This window comes from Onychomys torridus, chromosome 3 (assembly GCF_903995425.1).
Source record: "Onychomys torridus chromosome 3, mOncTor1.1, whole genome shotgun sequence".
NCBI lineage: Eukaryota > Metazoa > Chordata > Mammalia > Rodentia > Cricetidae > Onychomys > Onychomys torridus.
In genome coordinates, this window is record NC_050445.1 from 102,241,742 (window position 1) to 102,260,610 (window position 18,869).

An 18,869-nucleotide genomic window follows, 5' to 3' on the forward strand; every position below is an offset into this window, starting at 1 on the left:
CCCTACTGCCAGTGTACACCCAAGCCACCTGGGTGGTCTAGAACATGGGCACAAATGCCCCAAAGCAGAATCCTGCTAGCTTCTCAAAGAACTGGCTGGTGGTAATGTTGCATGCATGAGGTGGACCACTGTGCAATGCCCCCAAGTCCAAAGATGACATCGCCTCCTGTCTCCAGCTGGTGCCAAGTAGCTTGTCTTTAATTGTAGATGTTGAGCATGGGCACTACAGCACACGGCTCCCTCCTCCCTGAACACCAGACTGTGCTAGCTCATACTTACGTGTGCATATAGATGTGTGTGTGTGTGTGTGTGTGTGTGTGTGTGTGTGTGAGAGAGAGAGAGAGAGAGAGAGAGAGAGAGAGAGAGAGAGAGAGATTGGGCAAATACTGCAATGTGGCAGAAGGAAAATGTGTTCAGAAATGGGAGTGTGGTGAAGTGGATCTGCAGATTCGAGGCTTTTTGGAAGCACCCTTGATATATCTTAGTAAGTCCATAATTAGGTCTGGGTATTTCAAAGGTGCTCCAGAGTGCATAGTGACCAGCCACAGACAGAAAACCACTAGTCACTTGTGTCCTGTATTAATGACTGAAGGTATTTCTGAGACAGAGTCATATCCTGCCCTCAAGGCTGAGAGAACATTTGAAATCATACTTACTGGATAAACAAAACCTTTGAGACTCCTGGGGAATTGCTGTTCTAAAGAAGACGGAATACAGCAGCTGCAGAGCATCCCTTGGGCCTTTGTTAAAGCCAGATGGGAGTGATACCACTTTCCCTGGCCAGAATAGAGCCAGCCTCTGCTGTAGAGACTTGGAGGTGGTGAGTCACAAGAGAAACAGCACTCGAGAAAGAGAGACCAAGAAATCCACCCATCATTTTGGTGTTCCCAGAACTCAGTGCATGAACTTCTTTTTCTCACATTTTTAAATATATGTAGTTCAGTGTTTGTGTGTGTGTGTGTGTGTGTGTGTGTGTGTGTGTGTGTGCGTCTGCTTGCATGTGAGTGTGTGTGTGTGTTGTACATCCATGTGTACCTATAGAAACTGAAAGTTGACTTCAGGTGTCTTCCTCTGTCATTCTCTTTCTTATTTTTTATTGACTTATTTATCTTGAGAGAGATTCTTTTGCTGGACCCCAAGTTGATCAGTCTCCTAGGCTGGCTGGTCAGCAAGCCTCTGGGATCCACATGTCTTCAACCCCCAGGGCTTGGGTTACAAACACCTGCCACTGAACCTGGCTTCTGCACGGATGATGGGCATCTCATCCTTGCTCAGCAGATACTGCTCTAAGTGAGCCGTCTCCTCAGCCCCTGGTTCAGTGATTTTTAATATGCTCTCAAAATTGTGCACCCACCACACATTTCAAAGCATGTTAACCACCCCAATTCCCATTTCCTTAGGAATTTTGGGATCAGTCTATCAATTTTTGCAGAAGCCAGCTAGGATTTTGATGAGGATTACATCAAATCTGTCCAACAATATTACATGTCTGATCCATAAGCATGAGGTGGCCCCGTTTATTTGGTCTCCTTTAATTTCCTTCTGTGATGTTTGCAGCTTTCGGGGCACAAGTCATACATTTCCTCTGTTAACCCTGGCTCTCCCTCATTCACTCTGGCACATTTATGGATGGAATCTCTTAAGTTAACTTTCCCATTGTTCACCAGAAGTCTAAGGAAATATGAATGAGTTTTCTACACTGATCAGGCACTCTGCAGCCTCACTATTCATCTGTAAGCTCCAGAGTTGGGGGAGGGGACGGGCATATGTGTTCCTTCGGGTCTCATGTAAATGGGTCACTGTCATGTACAAACAGTTCTCCCCAGTCCTGTCTGTCCTGGAGGGTTCTCATTTGTTTTTTTTTTTTCCCCCAAATGTTTATCAAGCATCAGCTTCTTCAGCATTTCAGCCAGTGTTCTCATTGCCTTCCTGAGCTAGGGTGGCCTCCCAGTTCAGTCTCCACTTCCCAGTGTTTTCCTGCGACAACGTGGTCCCTGAGGATGCTAAGATCTGTCCACACAACTTGGGGCACGAGGAAATCAGCACCACTCTGCATCTGAGGCCTCATTTCCCATTCCTTGTCCCAGCCCACTGGGTTTTCTCATTTAACTGGTCACCAGTCCGTGGCTTACTGCCTTTCACAAGATCCCAGGATAAACAAGTGAAAAATAATAATAATAATGGAATGAAAGCCAGGTTCAGGAGAGCCCACCCACCACCCAGGAGCATTCCGGTTGGGGTAATAGAAGCACAGGTGGGAGCCCAGGCAACCCTCTGATGGCTGAATGACTCTGTTAGCTCCCATAGAGACATTTCCCCAACCCCAAGACAGAATATGCCCCATGCTCTAGCCACCTCAAGGAATGGAAGGACACACACCAATAGGCACCTTATACAGCTCCATGCATGGCCACCAGGGGGCAGACCGGAGTCAGCATAACCCCTGCCGCTGGCTGGCATGGAGGGCTCACGCTGAAGATGGCTGAGAGCAGCTCCTCTGGCTGGAGCTGCGGCGACTCAGGACAAAGGTAGATGAGTTGCTCTTCTTGCTGACACTTGTCTCTCCAGGCCGGCTGCCCTTCAGGTAACGGGCAGAGCAGCAGAGGAAGCGTTGCACAAGTTCGTGGAAGAGGTGGCCCGTGAAGAGCATGTAGATCCAAGGGTTGCAGCAGCTGTTGAGGCTGGCCAAGAGCATGGCGATGATGAAGGCAGAAGCTGTAGAGTGGGTCGGGAGGAAAGGAGAATAAGAGGTCACGCAGGGACCATCCCAGACCCGCCTGATGCAGCAGCCATGATTGTTCCTTCAACAGCCATCTCGGGTACCACAGACTGGATCACAAGACAAGGAACCAACCAGGCACAGCATGTCTTTCTTCCACAGCCTTGCTCAGGGTCCATTACCCAAATTAACTAGGTCCTTACCTCCAGCTTCCCCAGGCACTCTTTCCTTTGGTGGATGCTGTTGCCTCACGCCACTTGCTCCTTCATCCTTCACCCAGCAAATGCTTGAGTGCCTGCTCCTCTGACACCAAAGAACACAGGGGTGCCCAGGAGATGCCAGACCTTGTTTGCATAGCCCAGCCAGTACCAATCGCTATATCTAATCACCGTATTTCCCGGGGCTTCGGTTCCCTTCATCTTTACATAGGACAATGAGAATTCCCACCCTGGCTGGAAGCCAGCAAGGATCAAAAAGTGTCAGGTGCATAGGAGTGCCCAGGAAGAGGTGGTAGCTGTGAGCACATGCCAGGCACCCCCACTGGACTCTAGACACCAGAATGAAGAGACAAACTTACTTCAAGCAGAAGGAATAAAACACAAAATCTAGGTTTCTTTCACTGGCCTTAAGTCTGAAGAGTGGAGACTGTTTCTGACAAGAGATGAGTCTAGGTGCTTCTCTAGAAACCCAGCGGGGATAAACAGTGAGACAAGATTTTCTGCCTGGCTGCCACTTTCGAGGAAAGACCCAGGATGGGGGCTGAAAAAAACCCTGCATTTCTATCTTTCGGAAACACTTCCAAAACTCACTCCAGAAGTCAAGATCTCAACCTGGGAAAGAGATCTCCCCTGGGAGGCAGGAGTGGCAAGATTGGTACAGAAAACAGAAGCTTGCTAGTGAAGTCCCCCGCAGCCATGGAAGATTAGCGGCTGGGAGGCCTGAGGGGTTCACAGAATGGCAACCCCAGGGCACAGCAGCTCCCGAAAGCCTGGATGAAGTGTAAGTTCTCAGGCCCTTGGGAAGCACTCAGCAATGGTGGAACAGGCCCTCGGGGGTTCTGAATGGCAGCCAAATTTAAGAGCAACTGATCCAGTTCATTAGTATGCCCCTTGGCACAGAAGCAAGCTACAATAGACAAGACCAAAAAAAAAGTGATTCTTGCAAAAAGTGTTCTCAGAAATCCAAACTGGAACATCTAATCCCTGAAATAAAAACAGTAACAAACAGAGAACAACAGAGGAAGAAAAGCCGATATGATCAGAACATGATCAGATCCCTTTTGTTTTGTTTTGTTTTGTTTTGTTTTGTTTTGTTTTGTTTTGTTTTTCGAGATAGGGTTTCTCTGTGTAGTTTTGGTGCCTGTCCTGGTTCTTGCTCTGTAGCCCAGGCTGGCCTGGAACTCAAAGAGATCCACCTGGCTCTGCCTCCCGAGTGCTGGAATTAGAGGCGTGTGTCACCACCGCCCAGCCAGATTCCTTATTTTTTTTTTTTTTTATGAAAGGGGATTTTCTATTTGCTTCTGTTTGCCTGGGTAAAGAGAGGAAGAATCGAAACAGTGGTGAGATGCCTTAAGGTTAAAATCACCCACAAGACTAAAAATAGACTATGGTCAAATCATAAAAGAGGCAAAAATCAATAAAGGCCAAACAAACACAATGAAACAAACCATCAGCCCCAGAGAAGATGGAGATGAAATGAGAAGGAATCTCATAGCCAGGCCCAAAGGCTCCAGCCTGGCTGGGTAGAGTACAAAGTATAGGCTGAGCAGACCTCATGAGGAAACCCAGCATTTCAAGTGCTCCCAAGTTAGAAAGTTTTTGTGTGGTGACGTGATTCCCCAACTGGAAAGTGTCACACCTGACCTCCTGTGATATGTCGGCCGAAACCCAACAGCACTAAAAACCCTGTGTAAAATTCCCTTTGGGCTGCATGTGTATAGTGTACATGTAGCATGTATGAATTTCCTGGTTAGACTCAGGTCCTACCCCCAAGACAGATGATTGCCTATGTGTAAATATTCCAAAATCCAGAGAAACACCTCTGGGTCTAGGTGTTTTGGATATGGATCCTCTCCCTGCATAATCTTGGTGGGTCACCTGATGCCACTGACATCACGGTTATGCATTCAGAATGACCGAAGCACCAAAACATTGTCGGCCCATGTCATGGTGCTTCTCCAATGGGGCAAGACCATGCAGGCAGGCTGGGTCAGCACCTCTATCCAAGGCTTCCCAGGAAGGTGTAGCTCCCAGAGCGGTCTGCAACCCGGTTTACAGAGGAGGGGGGTGAGTGTTAGAGAAGGAAGGGGACCCCCCCACCCGAGGACACATACCACACCTTCCCACCCAAAAGTAATGGAGCTGGCTCATTTTGAAAACAGGTTCTCATTCTTGTGGTCTGAAAAGGCTCCCATTAGCAGATCTCAGCTCCAAAGCCAAGGCTGCCTGAGCAAGTGCACACAGGCAGTGTGGATCACAGAGAGAATATCCCTGTTCCCAGGACAAATACAGAGTTCCCTAGAGGTCAGTGCCTGGGAGAGGACTTTGATACCCCCAATGGGATCATTATTCTTCTCACCAGATATGTCCCCAAGCATGGACCCAGAAGTCAGCAGACTGTGACTCATGAGCTAAAGTCTGCCTGCATTGTTTTTATCAATAAAGTTTTATTAGAATATATCTATGGCCATCCATTCACAGGTTTTCTATGGCTGCTTTTGCACTGCAGGGGCAGAGTTGAACAATTGTGAACAAGACTTTGAACCCCAAAGTCTAAAGAATTTGTCATCTGACCCCAAATGGAAAAAAAAAAAAATCAGGCAGTCCTTGATGAAATGCCTATAGGAGGGGCAGGTATTAAAGGGTAGATACTGAGTGGGGCGGCAGTGGCGCACGCCTTTGATCCCAGCACTCAGGAGGCAGAGCCAGGCGCATCTCTGTGAGTTCAAGGCACCAAAATTACACAGAGAAACTCTGTCTCAAAAAGCAAAAAAATAAAATAAAATAAAAGAGTAGATACTGAGGGCCCTGGTGGGAGAGGGGGTAGACCCCAGAGCAAGTGCACTTAGGGCAGTGTAGGCCACAGAAAGAAGCTCCTCCTCACACTACAGTTAACAGAATCAACTTGTGTCTTTGGTTCTGAGTCACACAGATCTGGGCAAGGATCTGGCTCCATATTTTGGAGCTGTGTGTTCTTGAGGAGGTTACTCAACATCTCTGTACCTCTGTTTCCTCATGAGATGGAAGCCAAAGCTTTCCTCCTCGTAGGAATGTAGCAAGTGTGGTTCAGAATTCAAATTCCTCCACAGCAAGCACAGCCTCCACATCATCACATCCCTGCCACAACGATGGGGATGCACTTCATGCACACGTTGCTTTAGTAATTCCCAACAGAGTTAGCCTGCTGCATGGGAAACAGGCATGCTTGTATCCCCCAGGCTGGGGTGTGTCGGGGAATGTGAAGCACCCTGGGCGGGGCAAAGATACAAGACCCTGTCCGTAGCTGAGCGTCTCGAAGGTTCACAGCCATATGGCTGTGTCTGTCACTGACTGATTCCAGAGTGTGGCTCCTGGGCCAAGAACATCAGCAGACACGTAGACACTTGTGCTGGCATAAAAGGCCCACACCCTGAAGCCTGCATGGTGAGAGTGCTCAACTCTACCAGCTCATCAGTTTCTAGAAGGTTTAAGCACTTTGACATGTGCTCTCAGCTCCACCACAGAACAAATAACTCACGGGGGACACAAGCACCCTTGGCTCTCGCTGTTTTTCTCAGTGCCCGGGAAATATCTAACCTTGTACTGCAGATTTGGGGGACCTACATCGCTGGGAAATGCCAAGACTTTCTTCAGCTGGGGCATAAGCCAGGACTTGCCTGTTGTGAGTACATGTGCAGCCAAACCCTCTGCCTTCTGCTCACCAGCCTTACCTCCTGGAGGTCCAGGCCCACATCAATCCTTGGTGCTCCCCCACACTGAGATCCTGCCCACGTTTATGTTTTTTCCCAACACACAGACTAGTTATGTAAAGCTTGCAGAGATATCCAACCTACAGCCCATAGGCTATATGCAGCCCAGGAAAGCTATGAATGCAGACTTACACAGTTGTAAACTTACTTAAGACATCACACTATTTTTTTTTTTTTTTTTTGAAGCTTGACTGCACTACTCGAGTATGAACTCTGTCAATGACAACACCATGTCTCAGTGCCACACAAAATAAACATATGTATGTGTAGTGGATAGCCATCCCAGCATTGGCCTGGAAGTTTCAACCCCCATTGAGGCTTCGGTAATGGTCACGCCCACAAGGCAGGGCGGAGGAGGAAGCGGAAGACGAAGGATCGGGAAGAGGGCTCTCTCTTGGTTCCCGGACTCTGGACGCTGGAGGTAGACCGAGCAGAGTTCTCCAGAGAACACCGCCGGACTGCACGATACCCTTGCCAGAGTCCGGGAACCAAGAGAGAGCCCTCTTCCTGATCCTTCGTCTTCCGCTTCCTCCTCCGCCCTGCCTTGTGGGCGTGACCATTACCGAAGCCTCAATGGAGGTTGAAACTTCCAGGCCAATGCTGGGATGGCTATCCACTACATGTATGTTCTCAAAACCTGCAGGCTGTGAATTGGACATCCTTGAAATCTAAACATGTAACCCAAGACAATTTTTCCTTTGTCCGGTGTTGCCAAGAGAAGCCAAAAGGTTGGATACATCTTCAGTCTAGGGGTGCTGACTGACCTATCTCTGCCTTTAGGCAAGTCAAGTAGGCTGTAAGATGCTGTGGTCCCACCTCTTTAAAAAGGGAATGCTACAGTCTCAACCCTTCAGGACTCAGAGCTCACTCTTCAGCTGCCAGAGTGCAGGCTACTCAGTGCTCACAGTGGGGACCTCTTGTTGTCTCTGGACAAAGGAGCGGCCACATTTCAGGAATGCTCAGTGATTCAAGATTCTCCAAGGCCAGGAAGCCAGCCTTCACCTATCTTCGTTTCAGGGCCATCCCAGATTGCAAGATCCCGGTAAGCCTAGTCTCCTGCCACATTTTCCAGAAGACAGAGACATCATGGAGCGAGGAAAGAGATAAGAGAGAACCAGAGATGGAAGCATTCACAAAAGTCACCTGGGAGCAGACACAGTTCACAGAAGGAGACCTGAGCCCAGAGAAACTACCCTGAGGAGGAAGGTGTCTGGAAGACAGGACCCCCTCCCAAATCCCCAGGTCTGAGTCCCTCGTGGTCCTTCTCTAAGCCACATCTGTCCTCTGAGTGTTATTTCTGTCATCTGGACACCAAAGGGAAGTGGGAAAATGGAGAGGGTCTAAAGCCAGTGTGAAGACTTCCGTTGCTGTGGCTGATGGTAAAGGATAAAAGATGGCGGTCAGCTGTTGTTGTGTGTTTAAGTCCATGGTCAGGGGTCATGATCAGAGGTCAGTTAAAGAAGCTGCCCTTAGTTCCTTTCCTCTAGCGTTTCTCAGAAATTAAAAGAAGGAAAAACAGAGCCCTGGGATTGAATGTATACATGAGAGAAACACAAGAGAATCCATCTGGGGAAACTTTCACTGCCAGCAACATAATTAGCCCAGCAGGGTAGGTCTCTGCAAACAGGGTGAGCCGGCCTTGAGGGGACTGTCCAGAAAAGTCAGCTATCAAATCCTGTCTTCCTCTCTCCTGAAATAAAAATCACACTCTCCCCTATGAACAGAGGTACTGGCAGGCTCCCAGCCTATCAGCCTGGTCTGGCTGGTCCCTGCCAGAAAGGAACGAGGAGAGGAAGTACTGGTCCATCCACTTGCCCAGAAGCTACGTTGGGGAGGAAGAGACCAAACATCTACCTAGCCTCTGAATCCAGTTCATTTAGCCTTGCCAGAATCAAGCTGGCGCTGGGGACCCACATTGACTCATCAAGTTCCTGGGCACGGGGATTCACACACTGGGTGAAATGACCAGCTCTGGTCTAAATGAGAGTGACGGCATTGGAGGGAGAGGCTGGGTGGACTAGGGTCGGGGACATCTGCAAGTGGGGGCCGCTCACTACATGGTAATGGGCAGAAGCATCCACACATCACTAGCCAGAGTCTGGTGCTGGGCGCCTGTGCATTTGCCTCACAGTTGTGATTCATTGGGAGGTGGGGGGGGATATCACAGTAGGTTGTGGAGGGGCAGCACCAGGGTTTCTATCACCATCAAACCAGCTTCACCCACACCCCTATAACTCCCCTCTTTGGACTTCCTGGCACTCACTATGGCCTGCATTGAGGGCCCAAATTAGCCCAGGACAGCTGGCAGGCAGCTGGCCACAGCCCCCACAGGCTGTGTTGTTCCTGAGGTAATCCAGGCATTTGCACACTGTGCAAACAAAGGCTTATGGCTCCTCTCCTCTGACTCACATTCACCAGCAACTTCCTAAAATTCCCACCCAGGAAGCCAGGGGTGGGGGGGAGAGTCCCTATTACTACAGGGTAGGGTATAGTAGGAGGGTTCTGAGAGGCCCTTCACAATATCCCTTCTAAATGTATGTTAACATCAAGATGGAGTCCCAGGATATGCCACGGGATAAATCTTTGCAAAGACTGACCTTTCACAACCATGATTCTTCTAGAACTCTCTGTGGTATTCTAGCTCCATGCATTTCAGGAGCATGTGAGGAGCAGCTGGGGTTACTGGGGTTAAAATGGCCTTTCTTCAGGCTCTGGTCACATGTGGGCAACATGGAAGGCTGGTGGGCTCGAATGATGAAGAAAAGGCAGATCTTCTTGCATGTTCCACGTCATGCCATTCTCAAGGAACAAGAAGCACATGGGAGGCACATGGCAGGTTTAGGTCACAGACTATGTCTTAAAGTTCTGCTACTCAAAGTGTGGTGGCCCGGCTGCATGGGTACCACTCAGCATCACCTGTACAGGTACCAAAGATACAGGCTCTGAGGTTCCACCCCCCGATATGCCCAGTCAGACCAGTCTTTTAACCAGGATCTCAGTGATTTTTGTACAACTAAAATTCTTTCCAACTAGCCCCAACTCATATGGGTAGAGAATGGGAAGAAATAATAAAGTAACAGTCTATGCTTCCAACTATGAAATATGAACCTGCTTCTTTGTACAGTAAGTTCCTTTTCAACCTTCAGAAACCTTTTCAAACACTGCTTCCTCTCTGAAACCCTCCCCATTTCTTCCCCCAGGGAAACGGTCAGCCACTGCCTCCTAGGAACATTCACTGTACATGGTAAATGAGTGAGTGCTTCTAGTGTGGAGTCATCCCATCATGTTCTCGTTTTTTCTCTTTAATACTTCTCGGCTGGGGACTCTGTCCCATTTGTGGCCATGTCCCTAACTACAAGCAGAAACTGGAAAATAAGAAGAGGTCGATAAGGGACTGACCTGAATTGAAGCATGAAATTAGCAGACAGGAAGCCTTGATAAATCAGCCACCTCCTCTAGCACACCAAAAAGGCAAAAAAGACAATCTCCCTGTTAGATGACAGGACATGGCCTGCTAACGGGGTGACTGGACTCAAATGCAATTCCCTCTGGGAAAATTAAGTTTACCCTCGGATAGTGAGGTGAATGGGGAGAGAACAAGAGAGAGGGATTGTTCAGGTGGGAGGTGTGGCCAAGAGGACAGAAGCCTGGCACAGAAGCGCCATCTCCTGGCCATGCATGGCTTCAAAGGGCCAGTAGAAACTGCTCCCTGTGGCTAGGACCCAAGGAGCAAGCAGCCCAGGGAGTGGACACTGTGGACACCTGGTCTCTTCCTCTCTCCCTCACCAAGGGTCCAACTCGGACACTTCCAAGACCCAGAGCTAGGCTGCCCCACCAGCCTTACCCGTGTGGGGAAGCAAGACTCTCCCCCCTCCACTTTTACCCTGCCTCTCAGCATCCCAGGCCAGCCAGCCACCACCCACTGCTCACCATGCTACCCCTGCTCTCAAAACCACTCCCACCCCATGCTGGCTCCCTGAAGCCCGGGTACTTGTTAAAATTTGCTTCTTATTTTTCAGAAGCAGACAACATCTTAGGCTGAGGAGACAGCTCAGCTGTTAAAGTGCTTGTCTTCCAAGTGTAAGGATCTGTGTTAGATAGGCAGCAACCATGTTGAAAGGCCAGCACAGTGGAACATGCTTGCAACCCCACTGCTGAGGAGATGGAACTGGAAACGGGGGATCTGACTGGCCAGGCAGCCTAGCTGAATCAGTGGGTTCCAGGCCAGCGAGAGACAATGGCTCAAAAACCCAGAAGAAGGCACCTGAGCCACTGTATAAGGTTGACCTCTGGCTTCCATACGCACATGTATACAAGTGTATGAGAACCTATACACGCATGCATAACCACTCATACACATGTACCCACCCTCACGTGAACATAGCATGCACACACACGAACAAGCAAGCATATAACGTACGCACATACACATGAACATACACATACACACACAGATACATGCCCAAATTCAAATGAACTAACACCTACATAAGCAAACACACAATGTATACACATACATGCACCTACACCAACATGAACACACATGCATACACAAAGACAAAATTATACAACACCCATATCAACACACATATGAACACACAACACTTACACATATAATCACATACCAACATGAATACACATATACAGGGGTTTACCCACAAGCGCACACCCACCCACATAAACAAACACACACACATACACACACACACACACACACACACACACACACACACACACACCAATATGAACACATACAAACACATCTTCACTTATGCACCCATACCCACATGAACACATGCACACAGACATGTACTGACACACATACATGCAGACATTCACATGTATAATATGAACACACAAGGTGATCTGTCCCAAACTACCAAGAGTGGTGAGGCCATGCTTCTAGCCAAGAAGGCAGAGACGGAAAGAGAAAGGGAAACACGGATGATGAGGGCTGAGGCTAAGACAGCAGAGGCCGTGCATGGCTTTAGGGGTCCAGTGGGGGTGGACATGGTCAGGTGGGATGGGGTGAACCTGGATGTCAGGATGATGGGACCAGCCAGGCAGTGTTTCCTGTTTCTGTGGGTCTAAACCAGCATTTTGTCAAGGGCCCAGGAAATCCTGATGCTGAGGTTTCCCTCAGTGGGTGCAGTGGGTACAGGGGGACAATTCAGTCTGTGTGTCTCCAGTGGGAGATTCCATGGGGTCAGATCTTGGCCCTGCTATTGGCTCAGAACCAGTCTTGAAGGTGTCTCTCAGAGCATCAGTCTCCTCATGATCGGGCTGGGCATATCTACATACATGCTGACTTTGATGAGAACTGGAGAGAGTCCAGACATGTACGGTTGACACATAGGTAAGCACTCATCTAACCCCTCACTTAACCCAAACTAACACCCAGAAAGGGAGTCTTGCTCCATCGTGGCTATTATTCCTGTAGCTTAGACAGGGATGGACGTGACACTATTGAGAGACCTCAGGCCCTCAGGTGGCAACAAGTCTCTGGCAGGGACTTGCTCCTTCCTGTGCTTGAGGACTTCTGTCAGCAGGGCCTAATGAAGTCTAGGGGCTCCCCCTTTCAGCCCTGGCACTAGAAGGAGCCATCGGGTGCTCTTGGCTTCTAACTTGCCAGGACAAGGTGGTGGGGTAAAAGCAAGCAGGCTGCAGGCCCAGCCCCAACCCAGGCTCTGTGGAGAGTATGCTGTGGCCCAGCCTCTAGGATTAGCTCCCCAAATCCAAGGTCTCCCAAGCTGCAGGCTAGCTTCCAGATCCAAGGCCCCCATGCGGCCTTTCCCTCCTCACTGTTCCCAGCCCACTCAGACACCTGTCAAATGGGAAAGTCTCCAGAGCAAGCCTCCACTCACAAATTTTCTTTCCAACCATTAATGAACCCTCTGGGAGCTGGAGGGCTAAAGTCACTTACAGCAGAACCCAGGAAAACAGCACAATACAAGCCCAAAGCACAAAAGTGCTCACAACCACCCTCCTCACAATCACCCTCCTCCAGGAGCCAAGACAGTTGAGAACTGTCCATCAGATTGTGATGGATAACCTGCAGAATCAAGCTGGAGGGTCCACCTCCCCCATGGCTTTCCACAGGGGTAGGCCACTGAAGAGCCAGGCCCTCCAAGGTGTTCCCACCACTGCCACTACAGGCACTGAAGAGGCCTCATCCTCAGAGGTAGACACGGAGGGTCAAGGGACCCAGTGTCTCACAATCAGTTAGTGCAGGAGGCAGGGCCAGATGTCATGTGTGATGGTCGACTCTCATTTTCAACTTGACAGGATTAGTCACTTAGGAAATACACCTCTGGACATGTCTGTGAGGGTGACTTTCCAGGTTTACATGTGGATGAAAGACCCACCCTGAACATGGGTGGCACTGTCCATAGGCTGGGGCCTGGACCAAATAAGGAGAATCCGAGCTGAGCAACAGGGCTCATTTCCATCTGCCTTCTGCCAGTGGGTGCAATGTGACCAGCCCTCTCACCCCTGCTGTTCCACATCCCCCCAATGACTGTCCCCTCACATTGTGAGCCAAAGACAACCCTTCTTTCTTAAACTGCTTTAGTCATAGAGACAAGAAAATTACCAGTATAGCCGGCATCCCCCAGCCTTGCCCATCTAGTCTCTGCAGCCATTGGTATTGGAGGTCCCTCTGTGCCACATGGGCTAAGATCCTCCAGCTCTGCTGCTGAGGAAGCAGCTAGGCCTGAGGCCTTATTTAGGAACTCCCACTTTAGTCTTACACCTCACTTGGCTCCCTGGCCATGGCCCTTCCAAAGACCCCTGGTTCAGGAAACCCCAGTTCTAGCTGTTGCTCTGCTCAAACTTTCTCTATGGCCCAGTAGAAATGCTTCCCCTTTTCTGGGCCCTTGGAATGTGTGACCAGAGGCCACACAATGGACAGAATCCACGCAGCAATCTTTGCCCTGACTACCATAGGCCATCAGTACATGCCGAGTGATAGGTGTCCTGACCACTATGAAGCAAACAGTGGGGCTCTGTGAATTCAGGGGTCTGTGGTTTCCAGAAAGGAACAGAGCTGTGAAACTCAGGTCACCTGCAGAGAGAACCTAGCTTCCCAAGCAGAGGGATATGGTGATTATATCCATAATACCATTTTGCACTGTCTAGGGTTAGAACAGCTAAGTCCTTTCTGGCAGGCCTGTGCAGTGAGACCAGTCCTTCCCAGATATGGGCTGTGCTAATCTTCAAAACAAAGGTACAAGGCAGGGCTACCCCCGATGATGGCTCCTGCTGTTTCCAAGTAAGTCACTGGGGCTGGTAGGATGGAGGGGCCTGGAGCTCAGACTGCTCTGTTTCCCCAGCTCCCTCCTCCAGATGTATCACTCCCTCCAGGCTTCTAACAAATGCAGGTCACTATCCTATAACCTCAGGGGTCTCCAGGGCAGAAGGCTCTTCCCTTCTGTGTGGCTATCACACAGCCTCCGGGTCAAAGCTGATGACTGTCCTCTTGGCTCCCTTCCTCTCTCCCAAAAACAAGGCTCAGTCCTGGGCACCCCAGCCCTGTCCCTGCCCAGGGCCTCTAAAATATTTACCTCTCCATGACTGCTACCAGATGAGAGGCTCTGGAACTTGTCTTGACCTCCATAAAGGTCCCTCGGGAGATCCATTCAACCTTCATTGGACACTCCTTCACCTTTCACAGGACCAGCTGTCCCTTCCTGAGGTTGACCCTCTCCAACACTGACCTTATGGATCCAAGGCAACTTAACTTAAAGTAGTTCAATGGAAACCAAGCTCTCTTCTGTCTCTCTGTGGGAAAGACAGTCACCTGCCTCAGTTTCCCCCTCCATAACAAGGATTTTTGCACTCAAAGTTGCCCAAGGCCTATGCTGGGGATTTTGCCTGCACTCTGGCAAGAGGTGGTACTTTAACGGGAATTTCCATGCTGCAGAACCATTAAGTCCTAAAGACTCAGAGAGGTTATCTTCCTCAAAGATTATGGACCAGGGAATTAGGATATCAAACCATGCCCCCAGGAGGACCCCAGAACTTTGAAAGTACAGAGATAGCAGAACTAGGGCCTACCCCTACCACCCTCTTTCCTCTCCACCCACACTACCTTCCTTGGGCGCATTGACGTCCCAGACACTCCACATCTGCACGAAGAAGAAAGGGGTCCAGCACACGATGAAGGCCAGGACGATGATAAAGGTCATCTTCACTGTGCGGATCTTCGCCTTGGAGATGAGCTTGACGCTACTGACCCGAGCCAGCGCCGCACGCCCAGCTCCACCGGCCGCAGATCCTTCAGTCCCCTCGGCCTCCGCCGCAGCCGCTGCCGTCTTGAGTCGCAAGTTCTGCCAGATCTTGAAACTGATGAGGCCATAGCAGGCGGCCAGCACGATGACAGGCACAATGTAGACGGCGAGCGTGATCCACGTGACGTAAGCCTTGGGTCCCCAGGGCTGGATGAACTCAGCCCAGCAGTCAAAGACGCCGTCCGCCACTTCGCGCAGCGAGAAAATGTGCACCTGCGGCGCGCTGGCCACCAGGCAGCCGAGCCACGTCGCCAGCACCGCCAGGCGGTCAGTTCGGCGGCGCAGCGAGCGCAGCGGCTGGCAGATGGCCAGGCAGCGGTCGAGCGACATGAGCAGCAGCAGGTAGGTGGAGGCGAACATGCCCACCACCTGCAAGTATTTGACTAGACGACACAACAGGTCGGGCCCGTAGAAGCGGAAGGTGATGTCCCACAGCAGCTGCGGGAGCACCTGGAACACAGCCACCACCAGGTCGGCGATGCTCAGGTGCTTCATGAAGAAGAAGAGGCGCGAGTGCTTGTGGCGCGTGGTGCGCAGCGCCAGCAGCACGCACGCATTGCCGCTCAGCGCCAGGAACAGAATGAGGCACAGCACCGCCACCTCCACGCGCGCCAGGGCCTCGTTGCGCCGGGGCGGCCCAGCCGTGAGGTTCCCCTCCACCCCGGGCGGCACTCCACTCCCGAGGTCCAACTCGATGCTCCAGTTGGCTGCGGGCGTGCCCTCCATGACCGTGACCTGGACCGCGACGGAGCGGCTGGCCTTGCTGCTTTTTAATGTGTGGCGCGAGGGGCGGGGCCCGATGCGCCGTCCAGGTGTCTACGGGAGCACCCCCAGCACTGATCTGCCTCTTCCCGCCCTGAAACAAACCAGGAGGGCAGTGAGAAGACCTTTATGCTTCTCTTAGTTCGCACGTGGGGTGTCCTTGGCCCCCTTCCTGGGAATCTGAAGTTACCTGAGTCTCAGGACACAAGCCCAGCCACCGGGCCGCTCAGCCACCACTGCAGAAATCCCGGGTTGCGGGGTTGCCGTACTTCTTTTGAACCTCTGCAGATGCACTTGAGCGTGGGTCCCAGGAAAGGGTCGGCCGCTCTGCCTGCGGAGAGAGGAGCCTCGCGATTAACCGCTTTCCGGAGAACAGGGATCCCCTTCCCCAGCATCCCCTCCCAAAGAAGCCCCAAACCTACATACACCTCTCCCCTCAGGACGCAGCACAGGCACCTTCTAATGGACACCCAAGGCAGCCCCCGTCTTAGTAAGCTTTACTTCAAGTACGTCTTCCTGGGGTCCCCCAAAAGCTCAGTTCCTGCACATCCTTCTTCACCTCCTTCTGTTCCAAGACACTCAGCCTCGGCTCCGGAACTCCCCGAATCCGCTCGCTCCAGGAGGGACTCCTGCCTGCGAGCCTAGCGCCCCCTTCCTCCGCCTCCCCCGCGAACGCAAGGCTGCTATGAGAGAGAGACTCCTGGGTTAGACGCCTCAAACAGGAATCCCCCAGCCCAGCAGCCTCAAAGCTGCTTCAGGGGCTCTGTGTCATCGTCCGAGCTGTCACTTTTCAGTCCCTCGGAGCATCCTGAGCGCCTCGGGGAACCAGAAGCGGGAGAGGCGCCAGAGGCTTGCCTCAGAAGCTGATGGTCCCATTGGTCCTAACCATCCTGTCCCCACGGTGCGCAGGACCCAGCCACCTGAAGTGAGCCGGCAGGTTAGCCCAAAGTTGCCTCGCCACCGGGGAAGTTGCACCGCAGTGGGTAGCCTCAGAGATGCGCGGGCTCTCCCCCGCAGGATGGGAGAGCTGCCGGCGCCACTCTCGGTGACACCACGAGTAGATCCCAGCGTCTCCACAATCCTCTAGCCTGCAGCTTGGCCGGTGGCTGGATGCCGACCGCAGGCAAAGAGCGGTTTCCAGGTTGTGCGCAGACAGCGTCAGCACGCGGCGCTGTGTGAAGGTGGCCAGCTTTCCGGCGGCGGGAGTCCAGAGCTGCAGTACCACACATGTCCGCGAGGGGGCAGATCAAGCCGGCCGCGGCGATCCCGGAGAGCCAGGTCAGCTCCACCGGTGTTAGGGCCTCAGATTTATCTCATAGTGGCTTAAGACTCGCAAATAACCCATCTAGTTTCTTCAATTCTAGGTTTAGCTCTCGACGCTCTCAGATATGTAGGAGCCTTGGAGAGCAACGGTTTTTTTCCTGGAGTTAGTTTTAATGAAGTCGGGGTTGGGGCTTTAGCTCAGTGGTAGAATGCTTGCCTAGCAAGTGCAAGGCCCTGGGTTCAGTCCTCAGCTCCGAGGGGAAAAAAAATTTAATGAAGTCACTTTTCTGCTTCTTCCTTTCTTCCTTCCTTCCTTCCTTCCTTCCTCCCTTCCTTCCTTCCTTTCCTTCCTTTCCTTCCTTCCTTCCTTCCTTTCCTTTCTTTCCTTCCTTCCTTCCTCCCTCCCTCCCTTTCCTTCCTCCCTCCCTCCTTCCTTCCTTTCCTTCCTTCCTTCCTTTCCTTCCTTCCTTCCTTCCTTCCTTCCTTCCTTCCTTCCTTCCTTACTTCCTTCCTTCCCTCCCTCCTTCCTTTCTCTTTACATTTTTTTAAGAGAGCTCATGTAAGCCCTTGCTCTGGAATGGCTTTGTTCATATGCCCATTAAAAAGGAATTGGAAATGCCTGTTCCTCCTGCAGCTCTGAAAGAAATCTTCATTCTTTAGGTAGTTTGTGACGGAAGTCTGACACACCCGCCCCTATCCCCGCCCCCAAGTCTATCACCATTTAACGGGCCAAAGGCCACTTCTGCCTCCTTACCATGCTTCAAAATTAAAATCCTAACGGGCGCCACGGGAAGATTAAATGTGAAGGGCTTCTCCTCCACTTCCTTGTCCTTTTCTGTTTTGAAACCATTTTTTTAAACTGATTTACAGTGACCAAGGACCAAGCAGGAACAAAAAGGGCCAGCATTAAGAAAATGAACGGGGCTCTTTAACATAAATTAAATGTGTGTTTCCTCCTGACATTTCATTTCTCCCTCTTCTAATTATGTGGAGAGAATTAAGTGAGCCAAGGGCAGTGTTTCCTGAATCCACAATTACAGTACTGTGCCAAGATTTCCTCGGAGGCGAGTCTTCCAGGGCTGCTCACAGGTTCTACACCAGAGCATGCCAAGGCGGCTTGAGGATTCCCTGAGCTCAGCTAATGGCAGCAGGCAAAGACTGTTGTCTTCTTGCTTTGGGACTGTATTTGGGACAGTATGACCACTGGTATTTGTCACATGACTGAGGTTACAGAGTACCCAGGTGAGAAGTGGCCTGAGTCCCCAGTTTTCTGATGTGTAAAATGAGGGGACTGGTCCCAACACTCCGGTTTTCTGTGTATAAACAGTGTGTGTGTGTGTGTGTGTGTGTGTGTGTGTGTGTGTGTGTGTGCGCACTTCAGTTCATGCTCACACGTGCATAGGCAGGAGTGGAGGGTGCAGACCACAACCTCAAGTGTTAACGCTCATCTTACACCTTGTTTGATGTTTGCTGCTACAAGCGGTCTGTCACAGGAGAACTGGGATGACAGACATTTTAACATGCCTGGCTCTTACATGGGTTCTGGGGATTTGAACTCAGATCCTCACACTTGTGCTGTATGTGTTTTGCCCACTAAGCCATCCCTTCAGCCCCTCTTCTTTCTTAAAGTACAATGGGAGGGTAGTGTTATCCCAGCACATCAAATAACCCTATTCCACCCCATGGCTGGATGAGGAAGGATTTGTCAGACAAGCCCCTGTCTAGGAGACCTGGGAAGGAAAGTGTTGGGCTTGCAGAAGCCAGCCTGCTCTTGGCCTGGAGGAGAGTGGCCTTCAGGGGCACGTCAGCCAGCCACTTCCCCAGCACTGGCTCTTCTTCCCCACATGCCCTCCACTGTGTAGTCTTGTGC

At 51.0% G+C, this 18,869-nt stretch overlaps 1 protein-coding gene across 1 annotated transcript; it reads right to left on the bottom strand.

Annotated features, from left to right (window-relative positions):
• Nucleotides 1–987: 987 nt before the first annotated feature.
• Oxtr (oxytocin receptor) lies at nucleotides 988–16,931 on the bottom strand. The gene is made up of 4 exons (XM_036180353.1): nucleotides 16,657–16,931; nucleotides 15,927–16,067; nucleotides 14,776–15,830; nucleotides 988–2,715 (listed from the first exon to the last, which is right to left on the bottom strand). The coding sequence occupies exons 3-4, from the start codon at nucleotides 15,698–15,700 to the stop codon at nucleotides 2,468–2,470; spliced, it is 1,173 nt and encodes a 390-aa protein (XP_036036246.1). The 5' UTR covers nucleotides 15,701–15,830; nucleotides 15,927–16,067; nucleotides 16,657–16,931; the 3' UTR covers nucleotides 988–2,467.
• Nucleotides 16,932–18,869: the final 1,938 nt, after the last annotated feature.

What these genes read in the sequence shown, in the direction of transcription:
- Oxtr (XM_036180353.1), bottom strand. Translation starts at nt 15,700, where the DNA reads ATGGAGGGCACGCCCGCAGCCAACTGGAGCATCGAGTTGGACCTCGGG. An exon ending in CGTCAATGCGCCCAAGGAAG is followed by an intron (nt 2,716 to 14,775) that starts GTAGTGTGGGTG and finishes CCCACTCTACAG; the next exon opens with CTTCTGCCTTCATCATCGCC.